The 20,577-nt window shown below is 36.3% G+C and overlaps 4 protein-coding genes across 5 annotated transcripts; 3 read left to right on the forward strand and 1 right to left on the reverse strand.

Moving 5' to 3' along the window:
* The first annotated feature begins 1,364 nt into the window (after positions 1-1,364).
* On the forward strand, positions 1,365-5,060 carry LOC18591814 (VIN3-like protein 2). The gene is made up of 4 exons (XM_007018177.3): positions 1,365-1,559; positions 2,646-3,312; positions 3,627-3,946; positions 4,070-5,060. Exons 1-4 carry the CDS (start codon positions 1,535-1,537, stop codon positions 4,903-4,905), a joined length of 1,848 nt encoding a protein of 615 aa, XP_007018239.3. The 5' UTR covers positions 1,365-1,534; the 3' UTR covers positions 4,906-5,060.
* A 438-nt stretch (positions 5,061-5,498) lies between these two features.
* SIC (hydroxyproline-rich glycoprotein family protein) lies at positions 5,499-8,005 on the reverse strand. Of its 2 annotated transcripts, XM_018126216.2 has the most exons (4): positions 7,848-8,005; positions 7,040-7,143; positions 6,824-6,937; positions 5,499-6,589 (listed from the first exon to the last, which is right to left on the reverse strand). In XM_018126216.2, exons 2-4 carry the CDS (start codon positions 7,137-7,139, stop codon positions 5,799-5,801), a joined length of 1,005 nt encoding a protein of 334 aa, XP_017981705.1. In that variant the 5' UTR covers positions 7,140-7,143; positions 7,848-8,005; the 3' UTR covers positions 5,499-5,798. The 2 variants fall into 2 exon arrangements, with proteins under 2 accessions (XP_017981705.1, XP_007018241.2); XM_007018179.3 differs by having other exon boundaries at positions 6,824-7,143; positions 7,848-8,004.
* Positions 8,006-8,233: 228 nt separating this feature from the next.
* LOC18591816 (double-stranded RNA-binding protein 1-like) lies at positions 8,234-10,803 on the forward strand. Its single transcript, XM_088809341.1, has 3 exons — positions 8,234-8,544; positions 9,116-9,378; positions 9,660-10,803. Exons 1-3 carry the CDS (start codon positions 8,520-8,522, stop codon positions 10,503-10,505), a joined length of 1,134 nt encoding a protein of 377 aa, XP_088665467.1. The 5' UTR covers positions 8,234-8,519; the 3' UTR covers positions 10,506-10,803.
* A 519-nt stretch (positions 10,804-11,322) lies between these two features.
* RGTA1 (RAB geranylgeranyl transferase alpha subunit 1) lies at positions 11,323-15,600 on the forward strand. The gene is made up of 8 exons (XM_007018183.3): positions 11,323-11,606; positions 11,698-11,860; positions 12,084-12,244; positions 12,360-12,464; positions 12,821-13,612; positions 13,714-13,894; positions 14,372-14,558; positions 14,928-15,600. The coding sequence occupies exons 1-8, from the start codon at positions 11,491-11,493 to the stop codon at positions 15,314-15,316; spliced, it is 2,094 nt and encodes a 697-aa protein (XP_007018245.2). The 5' UTR covers positions 11,323-11,490; the 3' UTR covers positions 15,317-15,600.
* The last annotated feature ends 4,977 nt before the right edge of the window (positions 15,601-20,577 follow it).

The raw sequence follows: 20,577 nt of genomic DNA on the forward strand, positions 1-20,577 counted from the left end.
ATTATTATTATTTGTTATTAATCGATCGATGGTATGTCTTTGAGGCTTTATTCATCGGTGATTTTCTTTATATTAAATTTTTGGTTCATATCTTAAACTTAATCGTGAGATATTATTGTAGCTGTAAAGTAACATATCGAAATGAAATTCAACAATACGAAACAAAAATTAAATATGAAAAATTCACAATGCTATATAAACTTAAAAAGTTTTCATGGGTCATGTTTGAGAGAGCAATTTAGAAACTTATTTAATTACACAATCGAACTTTTATATTATATATTAAAAAATCTATATTTTCGTATTTATTTTTGTCATTGTTTAATAAAAAATAGGATTATTACTATATATTTTATTATAATACAAAAATAATTAAATAATCATCAGAAGTTCCGAGCCAATCCATTCTCTGTCTGGGCGTAGCTCAAACAAGACCGAGCATGTTGGGCAGCCTGGCTCAATACTAATTTTTCTTTGATGTAAGCCCAAAAGCACATCAAAATAAAATTTCACCGAATAGTTTTTTTTTTCTTTTTTTTGGTTTTATTTTTTAGTATAATGGGAGTTATAAATCGAGAGATTAGAGGAAAATGAAAAACACAAGAGTGCTATAATTATCATTTTTTTCTCATTTTTACTAATTGATAGGAATTAACATAAAATTATCACATTTATATATAATATACGTTTATTTTGAGAAAATTCATTATTTGAGCTATTTAAATTTTTCAATAAATTCATATCATGTGTTAGAATTATTGACCGGAACTCTAAATGGATTTATTTGATAAATACATTGAAATATTTTTATTTTAAACACGATATTAATTTATTATATTTTGCATATGGACAGACTTTACATGTTAATACACATTGCGGTTAATGTGTATCAATTATTTGTTCAATACGCAACTCACTCTACATTCAACATATAATTATTTAAAAATAATTAAAAAAGTAAATATTCATAAGCAACGCATGTAATATCAAGTTTTAATATGTAAAAAAATGTTTAATTTTGCAATATTTATACTTTAATTTACAGTGTAGTTAATCAGCACACTGACTTTTAATTATTTGAAAGTCATAATTCGTAAAATAAAACATTATCATTTGATGCACTCACGGTCAACATCTCTTAATATAGCAATTAATTAACAAACCCTTTTAAGCATACTTTAAAAACACAAAATCAGCCGTACAATTAAATCATCAAAATTTGTTGCCAAAAATAGACGGCAGTGATCGAAGGACAGGATACGGAGTAAACGTAGGTGCATCATAACATAGTTTCTTTCCTTAAACAAAATATTTCTCTCACTGTCACACTCGCGGCTTTTGCAGTTTTAGACTATTAGAAGTATTAAAAAAAAAATTGAGATAATCAAATCTCTCGCATTTGTGTTTCACGCCATTTTTTTGAAATTTATTTCGATCATATTTTATTGGTTTTTTGTTTTGTTGCATTGCCCTTCAAAGTAACCCATTATTTATTTCTGTTATTTTGTGTTTATTATATATTCAGCGTGGAACGATGGAAGCAGAAAAGAGGTTTCGAGGTATGGATTTACTTTTTGGTTTTTCTTTTTCCTTGGATTTGTTAACAATTAATGGTGTTGTTTTTATCCACTTTTTAGATTTCCAAATTTACAATGTATATCATACTTTCAAGTTTCCTTTTTTTTGGTGGGAAGAAGGTGGGGGTGCTAAGCTCATATTTTAAGTTTTGACCCATTTTGCATCTGGGTTTGCTTATATTTTCAGTGGCCACTCTCAGTAATGCTAGGTGGCATGGTTACCTGTTAGCCATTAAAACCTCTTTTACATTCTTGCTTAAAGGTTGGTTGATGATTAGTATGATATATATATATATATATAATTTATGTTTAAGAAAATGTAGTTTTGATGCCTTAACAACATTGTCATTGGACAATAGTATTTATTTTGATATGATTATGGCTAACACAGACACTTTTTTATAGTGTATACATGGAATTTAGGCAGCGTTGAGCAAATTGTAGTTTTTTGGAATAAGTAGCTAATAGCTTTGTATTTCGAGTAGAAATTTTTTGTGAATTATTAACATTTGATAGCTCATAGAAGTCTTTGAATTGCAGTGCTTAGACCATGTAGAGTGTAGCATGAGCTTAAGTAGTAGTACTGATTTGACCTGCAATAGTATTTGAGTTTGCTTGTGGAATATTATCAAAGAACAGTTGAAACTTGAGAGAAGAACTTTGGATGACAAGGGAATCACTGATCCAGAGAAGAATGGAAGTAGTGACATGATAGCCCATAATTGGATTAGCAGGGGAATATGAGGCCGGCCTTTAGCGGTTAAGATAAGGAAAGTAGCTTTAGTGCAGTTTTGTATTTTGAATGTTAAGTATGCACTGATTGAAGAGGGATACTTAAATTTACACAAAAAGAGAAAACTATGAATTATTCATGACATCCAACAGTTCTTGATGCCAATAATTTTCTCTCACAACCAGTAGACATGAAGTGGAAGTTCATGGTAAAAAGTGCTATATTGGAACCTTCTTCCTTCATACATGTGTGGAGCAGATTAGATAGTCCATATTGCACTACTGGGAATGTAGAGTTTGACTTTGGCATTTATCTGTTTATTTATGGTCTTTCAGGTTTTCTTCTTGACCCCAACAAGTTTAGTCAGCTAAGCTTGGGAGAGAAAAGAGCACTGGTCCATGACATTGCTCAATGGTCAGATGATGCCCCACAGATTCTTAGTTCGTTTACTCGCAGGGAGCTTCTTGAAATTATTTGTTCAGAGATGGGCAAAGAGAGAAAGTATTCAGGGTATAATAAACTTAAAATGATAGAGCACCTGCTAAAGTTAGTTTCTCTGAAGTCTAGAAGAACCGATACTGATCAGTTTTGTTCACTTTATGGAGCAAAACCTGAAATGGGATATAAGAGGAAAAGGCAAGATGAATCCCCAGATCAACTCTTAACTGACCTAAATGACATACCCCTAGGGCAGGCTAAAGAAGAAAATGTTAAAATCCTGGTTTGCCATAATGCTGCATGCAGAGCATCTTTAGACCCAGCTGATGCCTTTTGCAAGAGATGTTCGTGCTGTATTTGTCATCATTTTGATGATAACAAGGATCCCACTCTATGGTTAACCTGTGAGTCTGACTGTGACGAGAATGAGTCCTGTGGAATGTCATGCCATCTGAAATGTGCCTTGGAAGATGAAAGAGCTGGCATTGTTAAGAGCAGTTGTTGCACAAAGCTGGATGGAAGTTTCTATTGTCTCTCATGCAGAAAGATTAATGGACTAATGAGGTAAGAAACTTTCTTTCATACACCTAGCTATGCAAAGTTAACAAACTTGTATTTCCATCTAACAAAGAATAAGATAGTTCAGAATGAGTAACTTAATTGTGAAAAAATTTAATTGACAAATCTTAATTTGCAAATCTTTCTACTTTTCTCAAGTTGTGTCCAGTGCAAACTAATCCTGGTGGACATACAATGAGTAATAACATTTGCCTTTGATATATAAGAGAAGCATGAAATTTATGGCATTTCATTTTTTTCTAGTAATTTTTTTGGGATAAAAGAAGAGGGTAATTTGGCTAACTCTTGATATTTTATAGTACCTGGAGAAAACAGTTGGTAGTTGCCAAGGAGGCTAGAAGAGTTGATGTACTATGTTTACGGATCTCTCTGGCTCACAAAATTCTCTTTGGAACTGAAAAATACAAAGAAGTGCAGAAGACAGTGGAAAGTGCTTTTAAATTACTAAATAATGAAGTGGGGCCTGTAAATTTATTGTGCACAAAACTGGCAAGAGGTATTGTCAACAGGCTCTCCTGTGGTACTGAAGTCCAGAAATTGTGTGCTTCTTCTGTAGAAGCATTTGATTCCATGGTAACTGAGCCATGTTCTGATCATGTGAAAAAGAAAGTGCCAGCATGTAAGTTGCTTCTGACAGATGAATATGAGTGTCTAGATGTCAGTTTAACAATCTGAGGATGATGTTAATATTTCTACTTGTTTTATGATGTTGATTGTGGTTGTTCCTTTTCTTCTACTGCAGCTTGCCAAATCTGTTTTGAGGAATTGTCCCCAAACTCAGTGATCATCGTGCTAGACTATGCCGTTCATTTGTTAGAAGACTTCTTAGGCTGCAGGGTTTGGCACCGTAAATCTACTGAGAGGGATTATCCTGACAACCCAACCTTCATTGTATTGAGACCTGAGAAGAGATTTAGAATAACTGATCTCAATCCTTCAACTGAATATTTCTGCAAGGTGTCTTTGTTTACCAGCAGAAGAACTTTGGGCGTGTGGGAAGCTAAATGGGTCTCACCTGCATCAAGTGAAAATTATGCTGCTGCTCTGGAACGTGGAAAGAAAAACACTCCTTTAACTGCTCAAACTTATTCTCAAGTGAAGCCAACCAACTCTAGCAAAATTAACTTAGGCTCTGGAGGATATGCTGCAAAGCTTCCATCATTGGAAGGCATCAACAAGTCTAACAATGAAAGGCTCTGCTCATCTTTCATGGAAACTGATTCTGCTCTGAGTCTTGCATCGATTTCTCCTTCCACACCTTGTAAATCCAATAACACACGGGAAGTTGATGGCTCAGGTTTTAAAAGAATGGTGGGAGAGAGTGACTATGAATATTCTGTGAGAGTAGTAAAATTGTTAGACTATGAAGGACACATAGATGAAGAATTTAGAGTGAAGTTCCTTATTTGGTTCAGCCGCAAAGCAACAGTGCAAGAGAGAAGGGTGGTTACTGTTTTTGTGGATGTTCTGATTGATGACCCACCAGGCTTGGCTGAACAGCTCCGCCATGCTTTCATGGACGAGATTTGTTGTGAGCAAAAATCAGTTTCTTGGCAGGCATACTGTACGATGTACTAGGTTGTTTTTTTCCATTTTGGAGAAAATTTAGGCGGTAAAGCTATTGCTACAATTTAGAACTTTTTAAGGTCATAGGAAGACAAAAGATGAGAATATGTTTGTCTTTAACAAAGATTTTGGTTAATCTTGGCAATTGGATGACAGCTTTATATGCACAGCTAGGTCCATAAACGCCTGTGTTGGCAGAGAGACAATCAATCATTTCATGCCCCATAATCCTTCTGAAACAATAACCATGTTTTTCTGCAGCATCTGAGTTCACCGACTTTCACTCCATGAAATAGCCTGCAGAATCACACAAGCAACCCACTCAAGAGGTCCGTTCTTCCCCAGCTTGGTTGGCCTTGGCCAACGAGATTTATCCGACTTAAAGGATCTGTCCCAGAAAGATTTGTTTCTAGATCTTTCTAGTGATAATTGTTCATCGATATCATTCTTGCTATAAGTTGAGTACCTGCTTTCCTGGCTTCAAAAACTTGAAGCCATCCACATTGTAATGGACCGAAAAATAGACAAAAATTTAGATAGTAGTAGTATCTATATTAGGACTCTTCACGGAAATAAATTTGAAAGCAAAAAAAGCAACTTCAGTATCGCAAACAAAACTTAGAAATACATCTATTTTAGTAAGAATCAGATGTTCTTATAAAAAAGAAAGCAAGAAATCAGATACATGCACCTTCGTTAAAAGCATAGAAGCTATTAATACTGACAATTATAGCATGTTGGTTTAAAGAATACTTTCTAGGAACTACAGTCTAATACTGGATATGAAACTTCTTCAAGCCTTCAGCCAGCACCACCCTCATGCATCTACATGTGCATCCAATTATCAGCTAAATTGTCATGACAGATATCTTCTACATGGCTTCCATTTTAAGAACGCACAACTTTCATTCATTTTGTGTATCCTCAACAGCTTTATTGAATGAAGCAGCAAGGTATTCTGCAAGACTCAGTTGAGAATTAAACTTGTTTGAAGCTTCTGACACTTTCACCTTTTTTGCGCTAATGGATTTTGGAAACCAGGAATTGGAAGAGTCAGGGTTACTCAAACTATCCATTCCAGCTTCTCTTCTCCTCCATAGAACAGGTTTTAAATGCTGCCAAGGGTCTTCCAACATGGATTCATCATAGAAAGACTCTGGCCCCATCGTTCTGTTTGATGCTGAACTATGACCATGAAAACCTAGCCCTCGTCCACCACTCCTTCCAATTCCATGAGTAATGCTGCCACCATATCCACGTCCCCTGCCTCGTCCTGAGCTAAGACCAAGACTGCCACCATGTCCTGGACTGGGGAGTGGATAGTTACCAAACTGTTGAGGCCTGCCTCTTCCATAAGGGATATCTGCTGGTGAAAAGCCAGGGGTAGGCGAATTACTGTACCTTGATGCATTAGAGGGATTCCAGAATCTAGGAGAAGTTCCAGGATGCATCGGAGGAGTACCAAACATTCCTCCTGGGCTTCCATCTGAAGCAGAACTATAATAATTACCAAATGCCTGGGACCCATTCCAAGCATCAGAATTGCCATGATGCATGTGTGAAGGACTTCTTGTTATTGGGCTTCTATGAGCAGCAAAGTTGCTATGAGGACCTTGTTGATGGTACATTCTCTGATCAAGCGAATACTGGCTCTGCATGTGACGGACAGGTGGATTCATATCATAGTTCCTTGGTCCTACCAAATCAGAATAAATTGATCAATATTATAGTTGGAAAAATGGAAAGACTATCAAATGATGTTAAATGAAAAATTCGAGAAATGTAATGCACTGGCTGTTAGCAACAGCCATTTATCACATAATCAGCTGAATAATTCAAATCCAATCAGAATGTGTCAATATTTTAAATATATATTGGTACATGATAGATCAATATTTTAGATACTAACATTGGTGGGAAGACAAATTACCTGGATGGGATGGTGAAACCCTTGCCACTGGCCAGCCACTAGTAGTTGGGGGAGTAAAATAATTTTGTGTACTCTGATTATCTGCCTTGCCCCTCTTCTTGTTAGCAGAAAATGCTGCCATAGGGTCAGTGTAATAGTCAAATCGCGGAGTTGAACAAAAGTCTTCCTGCACTGCTGCAGTTGATGATGTCTCACTCAATGGGTTAGAAAGGTGACCTGGCACTGAAGGAGTCGCAACATTATTAGGAACTTCAGACTGAGCAGCTTCCAAGCGCATTGCTTTCAATCTTTCCTTTCTTTTTTCAGATTCATCCATTTATCTGAAAAAAAAAGGGCAATGTTCAAATGAACTATCCCACAACTGAATCACGATATTGCCTTTCATCTAGATAGTTCCCATGCATGAATAAATGGTATAACTTTCAACCTTCTAAGCCCTGCATTAACTCAATTATAACTCTAAACAATCTTATAAATCTAGTACGAGAACCCATTGTCTGTACTTCCAAAAGCAATATTTCCGCAAGCTAAGTATCTTTTCTTTTTGGCATTGCAGAGTTAATTTACACAAACCAAAAGCATTAGTTGTATAATTAAGAACAGCTATAAGAACCATGGTTTAAAATTACGGCAAAACTAATATGATTCCAGCAAACCATAAGCACTTATGATCCCCCCCTAGATCCCCGATCTTAGTTATCCATTGAAAAAAGCTTTTTCTGTCGTTGGTTCCTAATAACAAACAAATATTTGAACCATGCCAAAAAGCTGCAAAGAAAATCCTATTAAGCTAATGGAAAGAGCTGTTGAGACTTGACATGAATTTCTTCCAACAAGTAAACGTCAGTATATGACAGGCTGCTTTGAAATCTTAAAAGGTTATATTATAGGAACTGCAAAGTAGAAACCCTATGGCAGTTAGAACAAAAAATCACCATGGAAATTTTGAACCTTGGACTCAAATTCATAAATTGAAAAAAAAATTATCAAATACCCTCAAAAGAGGAAGCGATTTTCAACGTACCTGTGAGTTCAAAACGACGATTATATGATCAAAGTTGTATAATTTCACTGTATTTTTAGAGTTTGGTTTTGCAGAAATTTTCTTCTTTGTTTACCCCCACGCACTCCCTCCATTTTCCTAAATCATCAATGGATTAGGCTTGGAGAGAGCCAACCGGCTTGAGCTGGCCAGTGTAGTTCCCTTGGTCCATGAGAGATGCAAATGCAGGCTGTGGGGTTCAGCCCAAGTGAACGGCCCAAACCATCTCTCGCAGGTTTGAGGCTAAAATATGAACTCCATGCATTTTATTTTATATAATTATAGTATTTAATATTTTTGTAATGGAAAAATAATAGAACCAAGTTTTGTGCCACTTTAAGGTCAACAATAATACATTAATTGCCTTTCCCAACAGCATAATTAAAAAAAGAAAAAAAAATAGTAACAATCTTCCTCTCTTCGTACGGTAAGAACCCAATATCAGACATCGTACGGCCATGATCTCTCACCTCCATTAACTCATGTGCACGCGAGTTTTCCAGGACACTTAACAGAAACCCTTCTTCTCCCCTGCTAGGAAAGTTTTACTGTCTCTTCCTCTCAATTTCTCAGCTATATAAATTTATTTTCTTTTCTTTTATTTTTTTTCGAATTTTCAGCTATTCAGAAAAATCTCAAGAGTCACATTAAGCCATGCCCACCAACGAGAACTTCTCAGGTAATTTTTTTTTGTTAAAATTTATTTACCCGGAGGAAATTTCTTTTTATATAACACCCGTTTTAATCTCCCTTCCAAATAAATAAAATCAGCCCTTTGATTCTGAACTGGGTTTCTTTGGAATCATATTTCTTGTTTATCACTGGAGCGAGCTTGAGTGAGCTTCAGTTTATCATTTTGGATATTGAAATTTATATTTATATCTAATTTTAGTAATTGTCATTTATCTATGTATGCATACATAGTTGTTTGATAGATGGTACTTGGTAAATTCTGATTGCGAAAGAGGATATTTTGTTGGAAAGAATTCAATTCTTATGGTATGATGAATTATGACGCTTATATTCCTGTTGTTTGTGTGAGTATTTTAAAAGATTATGTTCCTTGTCCTAGGTGATTGTCTAGGAAACTTTTTCAAGCTCTACATTTTAAGTTCAATGTTGGAATTATGCCTTTCTGGCTGATTGTTTGAGGAGATTGTTCCTTATGATGTTTACAGAATTCTTCATTCTCCACTTAAGTGGGAGTGCTACTTACTTTTGTTGTCGATTTCTTTTATTATTATCCCCAGGTGTTTCGAATTGCTATGTTTTCAAGAGCCGATTGCAGGAGTATGCACAAAAAGTGGGTCTTCCCACACCTGTTTATGAGACTATCAAGGAAGGCCCTTCCCATGAACCCTCTTTTAGATCAGCAGTGATAGTAAATGATGTTAGATATGATTCCTTGCCTGGATTTTTTAATCGCAAGGCAGCAGAGCAGTCAGCTGCTGAAGTTGCTCTCATGGAGTTGTCAAAATCTGGTGAAGTTAACCAAAGCATCTCTCAACCTGTTGTAAGTTTCTTTATTTCTTTGTAGTGGTTTAGGTTACTAAATCCATGGAGTGGTGGCGTTTTCCTTTTAAAAGACTTTCTTATGTTACATTACAGAACTTGAGGTTGTAGCCTGTAATGAAAAATCTTATAAGTTTGTTATGTAGTTGCTGAATCACCTTGTAGTAAATTAAGCCGCTGGTATTGTTGTGATTTATACTCATTGTTTAGTTTGCTGTTGTGGCTTCTCATAAATAAAATTCTTGTTCATGGCTGACCTTCTCCTGTGGATGTCTGCTTCAGCATGAGACAGGCTTGTGCAAAAATCTACTACAGGAGTATGCACAGAAGATGAATTATGCAATTCCAGTATACCAGTGCCTGAAGGATGAAGCACCAGGTCGAGGGCCTCACTTTTCATGTACAGTTGAGATTGGAGGCATTCGGTATATTGGAGCTGCAGCAAGAACCAAAAAAGAAGCAGAGATCAAAGCTGCCAGAACTGCTCTATTGGCTATACAGTCAAGTACATTAGAACTATCTAATAAGGTAGTTGGCAACTCTCAGCTAACAGTTATTCCTTGCAGAAAGAGGGCAATGGAGACAGCTAGTAATCCTGAGGAGGCTGTGAATGTTCCTAAGGCAAAGAAAACTCGATTCAAGAAGAAAATGTTGAAAGCAAAACTCTCTGGGAACAGTGTTGATCATTCTCAAGACAAAAGTACAGGCAATTCAGCTGTTGGTATGGATGATCCAGTAAAATCAGAATGGGTTCAAACTAATTCTCTTAGTTCTGAAACCTTAGCTACAGAAGTGGTGGGGAATCTCCAGGATACAAAGCTAGACAGTGACTTGATTGAGAGAGAAGTGCCTTCTGCAGAAGTTGCATTGCCTCCCCAGGGTGCCGATAATTCTAAAAATGGTCAGTTAACGGCTCTGAATTGTGTTCATTGCAATCATGAGGCTCCAGATGTGGGAAACTCGTCCATGGTTTATGCAGATGTAACTGCTTTGGTTAAAGTGACTGATGGTGTTGAGGTGGCTTCAATGGTTAACGATTCCTCTTTCAGTCAGATGGAGGCTTCAAAAATCATGACTGGCTTAAACCAAGCAGTAGAGAGGATCCATGCAAATGCAGGCCAAGCATAGTGCCTAGAAGAAGTAGAGGCTGGCTTGATTGCCAGGATTTAATTTTGCGTCTAGAGAAAACAGTGGATGGAGGGAATAGGACAAATCAGGACTCTTAACAGATTTCTTTACAGACACCTTGAGAATTTTGCACGAATTAGTGAATTCGAGTTGCTGTTCTTTGCTTCAATATTTTTCATTTTTATATTATTTGTAAATTGGGAAATTTGTAGCAGGTTCCAGATATGAGTGCCGTTATTGTGGATTCAAATGCATGCATTTGAGTAATGAAGAGCAACTTACATCTTCTTGCATTCAATGCAGTGTCTATCATCCTATTGTTTCTGTAAGGATAGTGAACCCATTGTTTTCAATCTTCCTTGTGTTGTGGTTCATCTCCTTTGCGTGAACCAGTTGATCATGCTATGTGCTCAGCAATAGTTTCCCCCTCCAACCCACAAAGCATGTAAGGAATGAAAGCTTTTGCAAAAGCCTTATTTTTTTATTGGCAAAAAACTTTTGGCGTATATAATCTAAGGTGTCATTACTTTATGGTTTTGCATCATATTACCATAATCCTTTGAAGACTTGAATGTTTGTGCCATGAACATTATTGTACTTCTTCATGCCATTTATTTTATTTCAAAGAGTTAAACTCTAGTTTTGTTATGTATCAAGTATGTCGTTTAACTTGATTGATGCATGATTCCCTATTTAAAGAGTAGGGTTTGATATGCATTCAGAAATTTGGTTCTAGCTTGATACCATCTGATTTCAGCTTTATTATATAACTAGATCATAATAATTTAAATTATATAATTATATTTAATTAAAAAAAATCCTTGTGCTTATGTCACCGAACTCGGGGTCGGGGTGTCTTTGAGTCAGTTGTAGTGCTTGACATAGTAACACGGGCAAGTATTTTCCAAGCCGGAAAGCCAGGCCAGTCTTCGTTACAATCAACGCTTCTCCTCCTCCGTAAGAAACCGCAAAGCCAGAAAAAAAAATGCACGGTCGGCCTCGCAAAGCACCCAAACCAGAGGACGAGGCAGCTTCTGCTGCCAAAGCCGCGAAGCTACGCAGTCTCCAATCTCAATTCTTCTCCTTTCACCACAGCAAAATGTACTTTCGTTTTTTCTTTCTCTATTTTTCCATTTTCAAATCTTCTGTAACAATTTCTCTGATCTGGCTACTTCAATTTTTTATGTGTCAGTTACACTAAGGAAGCTGTTGAACTTAGTGCCAAGCTATTAGAGATCAATCCTGAATCCTACACCGCCTGGAACTATAGAAAACTCGCTGTTGAGCACCATCTCAGTCAGCCCGAGTCCAATCCTGACTCCGTCAAGTCCATTCTCGATGACGAACTCAGAGTGGTACGTTTTATTGCGCCGCTTACTTACTGGAAAGATTCGATTTTCGCTGCACTATTTAGTTTAATTAATGTGATTTTGTCCAAAAATTAAGGAAATCTGAATGATAGCTGAGTTTTATGAAAGCTGTTTCTTTGTTCTTTTGGAATTCTGTTTCTTTCTTTGTATGGAGGAAAAAAAAGTATTTTTTTTCTTTGGAGTGTATTGATTATATGAATTTGTAAAGGTTGAGAGTGCATTGAGGCAAAATTTTAAGTCATATGGAGCGTGGCATCATCGTAAATGGATTCTAAGCAAGGGGCATTCATCGATTGATCACGAACTGAGATTGCTGGACAAGTTCCAGAAAGCTGATTCTCGTAATTTTCATGCATGGAATTACAGGAGGTGAAATTACTTTGGCTTTTTTGTTGTTATTCTTGGTGTTTGAATGTGTGGACGATTCTTATTTTTTGGGCCATTCTTGTTTTCCCTGTGGTTTTCATTTTGTTCTTCTTCCCAGATTTGTTGCAGAATTGATGAACAGATCAGAACAAGATGAATTGAAGTACACGGAGGATATGATTTATAGGAATTTTAGCAACTACTCGGCGTGGCATAATCGCAGGTAAAACTGTTTCTTTAACTCTAAGGTCCAAACGTTTTTTTATGGTGTTTTAGTTGCGTGTATGGGAAGTGAACGCCAATTCTTCATTTCATCATATAAATTAGTTATTTTTGCTAGTTGATTGTGGATGTTCGCCACAGCGATCTTGCTTTATTTTGGGGTATAGCATCAGTCACAAAGTGTATTGATTTCTAGCAGTTCAATTTAATTTCCTTTCAGTGGTATTTGGTGTCGAACTTAAGCTCTAATTGGTTTATCTATTTTATGAATACCATGCTCACTGTTGGTATATAATGTTTCTCTCTAGGCTGAATATGGCTGCTGATGATATATACTGTATTGAATAACTTCTGCAGTGTACTATTGTCCAATTTGCTTGAGAAAAATGCTGAAGGGTTTCTCTCCAAAGAGAAGGTCTTGCCAGAGGAGTATGAATTTATACACCAAGCTATATTTACGGACCCTGATGATCAAAGTGGATGGTTTTATCATCTTTGGCTTCTAGACCAAACAGTTAAAGATGACTCTCCTCTTCTTGTTTCTTCTTGGCCTGCTCATGGTTCTGATCTCTTTCTACTGGGAGATAGGTGCCATAATGGTTCTGCTTTTTCTCCATTCACAACCTTGCATTCTGATTCAGGGTCATTTCCAGTTGTTCTTTATTTTAATCAATCTGTTGAGGGTGTAAGCTCATCTACGGTTACTGTTGAATCTGGATTTAATAAAAATGAAGATCTTGTTTGGAAACCACTTTCAGCAAGTAACTCACAAACTGCACAAGTTTGGGTTGCACATTTAAAATTTCCAACTTCAGAGTTTCATTCCTCAGTGGAAGTTAGTGTTGGACATTCTAAGGGAATCATTTCATCAAAAGGGTTTCAATATAGCTATCCTTCAACATTTTCATTTAAAGTATGTGTACAGCCTGTCAATAGAGATTCCTCTCAAGCTTCAGCTGCAGAAAATATTTCATGGAGACAAGAAGATTTTAAGGTCCATGGAAGACAATCTCAGGAATCAATTCCAATTGTCTCTTTTGATCAACTAAGTATCAAGAATGATCATGAACCAACTGCATCTAGCTGGCGTGCAGAGGCTATAGCTAAAGAGATTGAATGCTTCCGTGAATTGTTATCACTGATGGATTGGTAAGCCTGCTTAACTAAATCAGTACCTTATTAAACTTTTAAGAAGCAACATTTTTAATACAGTGCCTCTTCTTTTTCTTTTTTGCTCTGTTTCTTTGTAGTAAAATTGGAAAGCTTACTCTTGCAAGATTGTTGATGGCTTATGATGTAATGGCACTTCCATGTGCTAACAAACTGGTTCATTCAGAAGAAGTTCTTGAACTGTATAATGATTTGATGAAGTTGGATCCATCACATTACCAATACTACAAGGATGAGCATAGCGTAGTCTTACTACAGCAGGTGAGTACATTATTTCGTCAGTAATTTTGTCACCAAAAGCATCATCATTTAAGCTTTAGTGTTGGATTAATATTGTTTCTGAGGTTTTGTATCAGTAGCCAGATGTTTTTTGCAACTTTATAATAATTGTTATACTTGTTAGGTTACTTTCTCTGGGTGTTCTTGATGTTAGATTAGTCTAATGAACTGTCGTTTGTCAACAGGGGTAAAACAAGTAGAACAGAGAATAAACCTGAGGAACTGTTAAACGTATGTTTATTTGAAATAGTAGTTTCTGGAGATAAAACCAATTTAACTGGATAGCTAGACTTAAGTATTAGAAAAGTTTCTGTGCATATTTGGTCCTCTCAGTTGTTACATTTTTTTGACCCCCTGCTATGATAAGATGTAGGTTTTCACTCTCATTCTAACTTTTGGTGTAAATTGTTAGATTTACATGGAGACTAACAAAAAATCTTTTATTTATGTATTCTGTAGGTGACTTCTAGTCGGGAGTCTTTGTTGAAACATTGCTTTCAGTATAAAGACTCAGTTTCATCATCTATTTGCAATCCTATCTGTCTCCGGCTGAATAATTTATCGCTATCACAAATGGGAGCTTTTGAGAAATTACTGTGGGTCCAAATGTTAGATCTTAGCCAAAATGAACTACAATCAATTGAAGGTATAGTATACTTACACTGATGTTCAAAATATTGTGTGTTGATTGGAGACTATTCAATAAGTTCCTTATACTTGAGCTGCCCTTAGTGTTTCTTTCAAATTTTCTGTTGTTGTATTCCCACTCCACACCTTTTTATTTTTAAAATTATATAAATAATGAATTCATGTGAGTGTAAACTATGCATGATGCTCCTTGTTTGGGCCTTTATTTTCCCTTTATACTTGTGGTTTGCTAAGTGACTCATAGTCACCTGATACTACAGTTGTTCGTATGACTTTAGAGTAGAAACTTTATACTTTCATTCACAGATAATACTTTTATAAATTTAGACTTGACTGCATGTGTTATTTTCATTAATTTAATTGGCAGGATTGGAAGCTATGCAGCTCCTCTCTTGCTTAAGTTTGAGAAACAATAAACTGAGAAGTTTTACAGCTCTGGAGCCTTTGAGAAAGCTGAAGTCATTAAGAGTATTAGATATCTCATACAACGAGATCGGTGAACATTCTATCGACACAACAAGGTACTTGTGTTCTTCTCCTTTGTCTCATTCAGTTGGAAGTGAATGGAACAAGGATGAAACCGTGATCAGTGATGTTGCTCTTATTAATTATTGGGAGGCTTTTTTTATATTTAAAGAGTTGAGCTTGAAGCAATTAGATATTGTAGGGAATGCAATTGCTGATGAAAAGTTTAAGTCAATTCTGGTCAAGGTTCTGCCTACACTTAAGCGGCTGGACGGGGAACTGTTGGATTGATTTTCAATTTGCTATCTCAGTAACTTTTCTCCATCTCATATCCACTTTAGTCCCCAAGCTTACCATATTTTTGTTGTAATTGCAGAATTTTTTATTGTAACATGAGAATTTATTGAAGATGATGTTATAACTTATAGTGATAAAAAAGTGTCGTTCATAAACATTGAATTAAAGTTTGACCAATTGTTTTTGTATGTGGTAAGATGATTGGCTGTAGTTATAACCATACATCAATGTCCCACCAAAAGAAATCAAATAGAAACTACAGTTCTTTTTGGATTTTACAGTTTTATGCCTCGTAATTAATAGCCTAGCTTTGCATTCTCAGAAACTTGGATTGGGCTATGCTGTCACAGTAATTTGTTTTAACCCAAATTCACCTACAACACCATGCCAACCCAAACGTTTCCCCCCTTCCCCCTCCTCCCCCCTTTGTCTCTTTCCCTTCTCAGTCAGGAGGGTGCATGTGGGTGGAATACAGCAGTGGCCGAAAGTCAAAGATGAATCAAAAGTTATTGCAGAGGGTTGTTCGGCATCGATGAGATTGATCGAGTAAATGCTACCCAAAATGACATAGACATGGTCCAAGGCGCAGGAAACAACGCTGGCAAATATCTAAACTGTAAGCAACTTGAAATGAAGAAATGGAGGAATTTAACTGTTAAAGTGACGAGGCCATTCTGGATACTTGTACACACGTTATTGCATAGTTCATCTGCAAATCCCAATTGCAAAATGTTAGTGCAATCAAGTAAGGAAAAACGAATGACACTACTCTATTCTTCCCATTACCAATTATGCATACGAAACAGACAGAATTTTAGGACTATGAACGGCAGAACTCACCGAATTGTTGTCCAAAGTAGCTTCCATTCTCCTCCCCCTCATTCTTCTGCAGCCCCTGCACACATGAGCGAGCTAAGACACCAAGAAGCAGCCCAAGCAGGGTAACGAAAACTGTAGCTTTATTCATGTTATTCAACTTGAATGCCATTATAAATTTGGAACCTAATCTCTTGCACTATTTTCCTGGACTGACTTTTCTGAAGCAACTCAATTGAAATGAATATGCGGCGCTTCTGCTTTTACGATGATCTCACATTACTCTTATATATACATGATCAGAAGCCGAGTTGATTTGCTGAGTCATTGCTTCGTTTATTATAAACAATACTTTTCAAAGATAATTTGATAGCAGGAAGCTTCCTTTCCTTGGTCAAATTCCTCTCAACTAACTTGCTCAGAAACTGGGGATTTGCTATCGAAGATGAAATTGTATGTACTTTATGTTTCATTAAATAGATGTTGCTTTCAAAATAAAGAAAATGGACAGATGGTCTGATTTGAAGCTTGCTAAGCACGAAGTCAACCTCTGAGAGCATTAATCATAGAACCTCCTTTTGTTTTGTAGAATACGTTGTCAGCCCTGTATTTTCCTTGGACCCCAAACTCATCATTTTCTCATGTGCTTGCAATATTTGATTGTTTCAAACTAACAGCATATATTATCCCAAAGGGCTTCGTTGACTATTTCCAAAATCAAAACGAGTCCCCCTTTTTCCTTGAAGAAAAATCTTTTGCCTACTTGGAGTTCTGATACAAAAGATAACCCATGACTATGCATTATGGAATAACAGCATATGTACTAGTTAAGTTTAGACTATGGCAAATTAATATTTTGTTTTTTTAGGTTTAAAGTTCACTTTTTCCTGCTCTTTCTAATCCCCAGGTCCAGGTATACTATCTTTTGCCATGATATTAGCAAACTGCTTGATGCTTTATCCTGTTAAGTGAGTTATAAAAATGGGAAACACATGGATCGGTTCATTAAGGATATAACCATAAACTACTATATACTGATAATTCATGTTCAACCGAAAGAAGAAAATACAAAAAAATTGCAAAGGTCCTCTGAATATTCTGACAGATTTCTTCGGAAAACTTTTGCTTTTGTTCTTTGTTGACTTAGAAAGAAATATCAACGTGACAACTTTCTTTTTGTGCGCGTTGATGAGAGATAATATACAGTAGGAAAAATCTATGCAGAAAAGTTCCAAGACGACCCATCCCAAAGAGCAGTAAATAACGCACTTTTCAAAGGTGCATTGAATCATAATCTGGTACCAATCTTCTTGGTGCATTAAATTGAGGGCCTATACATGACCTTTCTAATAGGGTCAAAACATGAATTGTGATCAACATTTGTATGCTACTTTCTCCTTTGTCCTAACTTTGTTATCTGTTTCTTGCCAGTGCTCTTGTCAGCAGTATCTCCAATTCCCAGTCAAATAACATAGCATTTCAAGAATGGGGTAAGTGCCAAATGAATCTCTGTATTTAGAGTTCTGTTTGGTTCCTACCCAAATTAAGACTTTCTATTTATCATCCTTTGATTTGATAAAATCAAAAGAAAAGAAAGTGCAGAAATTATACTTTTATTAGGCCATCAGCTTATGTAGAGAGCTTTGATATGAATGTTGCTGATTTAGTGTGGAATGTTGACCCTTTGCTGATCTATATTCAGATTAGTATCCAATGTTATATGCAATGAGGGTCAGCTCAGAAGGGTTGCTGACCAAGATTAATGTTCATAAATTCATGGCTAGAAGCTAGAAAATGAGAAACCACAATCTCATTCTTAGGTGATCTGAACAAAAAAGATTCAGGAAAACTAAAAGAGAAAGGATTAAAATTCCGCTTTAAATTCCATGAATTATTTTCAATTGATATTGCATTTCCTTTGCCAACAATTTGGAACAACTTAACAGACCCTATGCAGCTTCCCAATCTCCTTTGCCTTGACTGAAAAAGCATTAATGGATTGGTAGGCTTGGCTGCTTTGGTGCAGTTTCACCATGACGATCTGTCAAGTCGCCAACCTCAATCAAACCTTTCGGCTTTCTCCTCCCCGTTCCGCTTCTAAGTATTTTCAAAGAGAGTTCATGTGCAGTGGACTAAGAAGAATGTGTTTAAACTGTAGTGGTATAATTTACAGAGGATTATTGGGCATTGATGAGATTGATCGAGTAAATGCTACCCAAAATAACAGAGACATTGCAGAAGGCGCAAGAAGCAGCGCTGGCAAATATCTGAACTGCAAGCACTTCGAAATGAAGAAATGGAGAAATTTGACTGCCAAAGTAACAAAACCATCCTGAATACTTCTTGCCACAGTACCACCAAGTTCATCTGCAAGTCGAGATTAATGGCAGAATGTTAGGATCATGGCAATCAGAAATAGAGAATTGCATTGACATATAGGTTATGACTATCAAAAACATCCAAAATTAAACTTACCAAAATGTTGTCCGAGGTAGCTTTCATTCTCCTCCACATTGTCTTGCAACCCATGGAAATATGTGCGAGCAAAGACACCAACAAGCAGCCCAAGCAGGGCGTGGATAATTATAGCCTTGTTCATATTGTTGTTCAACTTCGATGCCATTGTAGATGGAAATTCTTCTTTGCCTTTACTTTAAGCAAACTCTCTCTATAGCAATGACGAGGACAAGCTTCTGCGTTTTCCAAAGGGACCCCATAGTCCTCTTATATATCCGATCAGAAACTGAGCTAATTTGCTGAGTCATACTGCAGTTTATAATTTTTAATAATCTTCAATTGTTAGCAGGATGCATCTTGGGTCAAAAAACTAAATGGGGGGGAGGTGGAGGAGATGTTCATTCAGTTTTTCCAAAGCAACCGGTGCTTTGCCATATAAAAATATGTATTGCTTATACATGTTTCATTACAATTTTATGTCATTTAAATATAAAGAAATTGTTGGTTAGTAACAGATTTGAGTCTTGTAGAGCACGAAGTCAACCTCGAACAGAATAATCATAAACTTAATCAAACCCTTTTAATTTTGCAGAGTATGTTTCCAGCACTACAGATTCCTTGGACTCCAAACACCTCCCTTTGATTTCAATCATCACCTTGAAATGCTATGGAATTTTTGCTATATTCATCTTATAGGATCAAGAAAAAAAAAAGCAACAGGCAGGGGAAGATTTCTAATAAATATTACTAAAGAAAGCTAATGTTACTATGCATTGGAAATAGTATATAAACAATTGCACTAATTGACTTTCACAATTGGAAGCAGTAACTTATTTCATCTACAACAGATTATATGTGTATCAGGACTTGTTTAGTTTATACAAGTAAAGTTAAACGTCCTTCTTGTTCCTTGTGTCGTCACAAAATATAAGAATTTATCCTCAATCCAATCACATCCGCAAGTAATTTTTCTTAGAGACAATGATTTTCCCAGAGAATGGCAATCAAAAGTAATTTCATTGGTTCTTGCTGATATATTTGGAATGACTATTGACTACTAGTACTGAAGAGAAGTTGAACAGTTTATGAACTGTGAAATCAACGTATATGTTATTCTGTCTCCACATTACTTGGAAAAAGGAAGAGAAGCATGCTAAATCAAGTTGTTCTTATGAGAACTTGACAAGGCAAATGATAAATATAAAATATGGAGAAAACATGTTTTAACTTTATTCTACCACACAGTCATGTCTTGATATGTTATTACGAAGGCTGATTGGAGATTGATTGCGTATATGCTAGCCAAAATGGCATAGACATAGAAGGAGCAGGCTGCAGCACAGGGAGGTATCTGAACTGCAAACATTTCGCCAGGAAAAAATGGAGGAACTGGATTGCCAAAGCTGTGAAGCCATCACTTATGTTTCTTGCCGCGATGCCTTGCTGTTGAACTGCAACAAATTTCAATCACTAGTGAATACAGAAAACTAAATTGCATTTATCCGTGGGAAGAGAAATTTGTGGAAAAATTAATTCAATGACTATTTTTCATTTTACCCCTCACTTTGTTTGAAGGATTTTCAGGCTTTGACATGTTGTTCATATTGCTCCTTGAGAGAATTGAAAATTACATTTACAAAATCAGGTTATAGTTTATACTCACCCGAGTTCTTTGCCAGGTGACCTTTCTTCTGTTCCTCCAAATTGTTTTCTAACCCATGGAAACATGTGCTGAAGGCAACATATACAAGCACCCCAAGCAGAGCACAGAGATAAATGTCTCTACTCCAGCTACTCAACTTTGATGCCATTATAGAAACTTTTCGTTTCTTATCCTCCTTTTCTACCCTTGTTCAGATTTACACACTGGCTTCTTTTAAGCTATACTCAAAGCAAATGCAACAAGTGAGTGCTTCTGCTCTCTCAGATCAGATGATCAACTTAATACAAGACAAGATTGCAATGAGCCAAGTCAAAGTAGT

The sequence above is a fragment of the Theobroma cacao genome, chromosome 8, assembly GCF_053813885.1.
Source record: "Theobroma cacao isolate CCN51 chromosome 8, ASM5381388v1, whole genome shotgun sequence".
Classification (NCBI taxonomy): domain Eukaryota; kingdom Viridiplantae; phylum Streptophyta; class Magnoliopsida; order Malvales; family Malvaceae; genus Theobroma; species Theobroma cacao.

Coding starts and splice junctions, on each gene's coding strand:
- LOC18591814 (XM_007018177.3), top strand. CDS start 1,535: ATGGAAGCAGAAAAGAGGTTTCGAG. Junction 1,560..2,645: donor AGCAGAAAAGAGGTTTCGAG/GTATGGATTTAC, acceptor ATGGTCTTTCAG/GTTTTCTTCTTGACCCCAAC. Junction 3,313..3,626: donor AAGATTAATGGACTAATGAG/GTAAGAAACTTT, acceptor GATATTTTATAG/TACCTGGAGAAAACAGTTGG.
- SIC (XM_007018179.3), bottom strand. CDS start 7,139: ATGGATGAATCTGAAAAAAGAAAGGAAAGATTGAAAGCAATGCGCTTG. Junction 6,590..6,823: donor GGTTTCACCATCCCATCCAG/GTAATTTGTCTT, acceptor CTGATTTGGTAG/GACCAAGGAACTATGATATG.
- LOC18591816 (XM_088809341.1), top strand. CDS start 8,520: ATGCCCACCAACGAGAACTTCTCAG. Junction 8,545..9,115: donor CACCAACGAGAACTTCTCAG/GTAATTTTTTTT, acceptor TATTATCCCCAG/GTGTTTCGAATTGCTATGTT. Junction 9,379..9,659: donor AAAGCATCTCTCAACCTGTT/GTAAGTTTCTTT, acceptor TGTCTGCTTCAG/CATGAGACAGGCTTGTGCAA.
- RGTA1 (XM_007018183.3), top strand. CDS start 11,491: ATGCACGGTCGGCCTCGCAAAGCACCCAAACCAGAGGACGAGGCAGCT. Junction 11,607..11,697: donor TCCTTTCACCACAGCAAAAT/GTACTTTCGTTT, acceptor TTTATGTGTCAG/TTACACTAAGGAAGCTGTTG. Junction 13,895..14,371: donor GCGTAGTCTTACTACAGCAG/GTGAGTACATTA, acceptor TGTATTCTGTAG/GTGACTTCTAGTCGGGAGTC.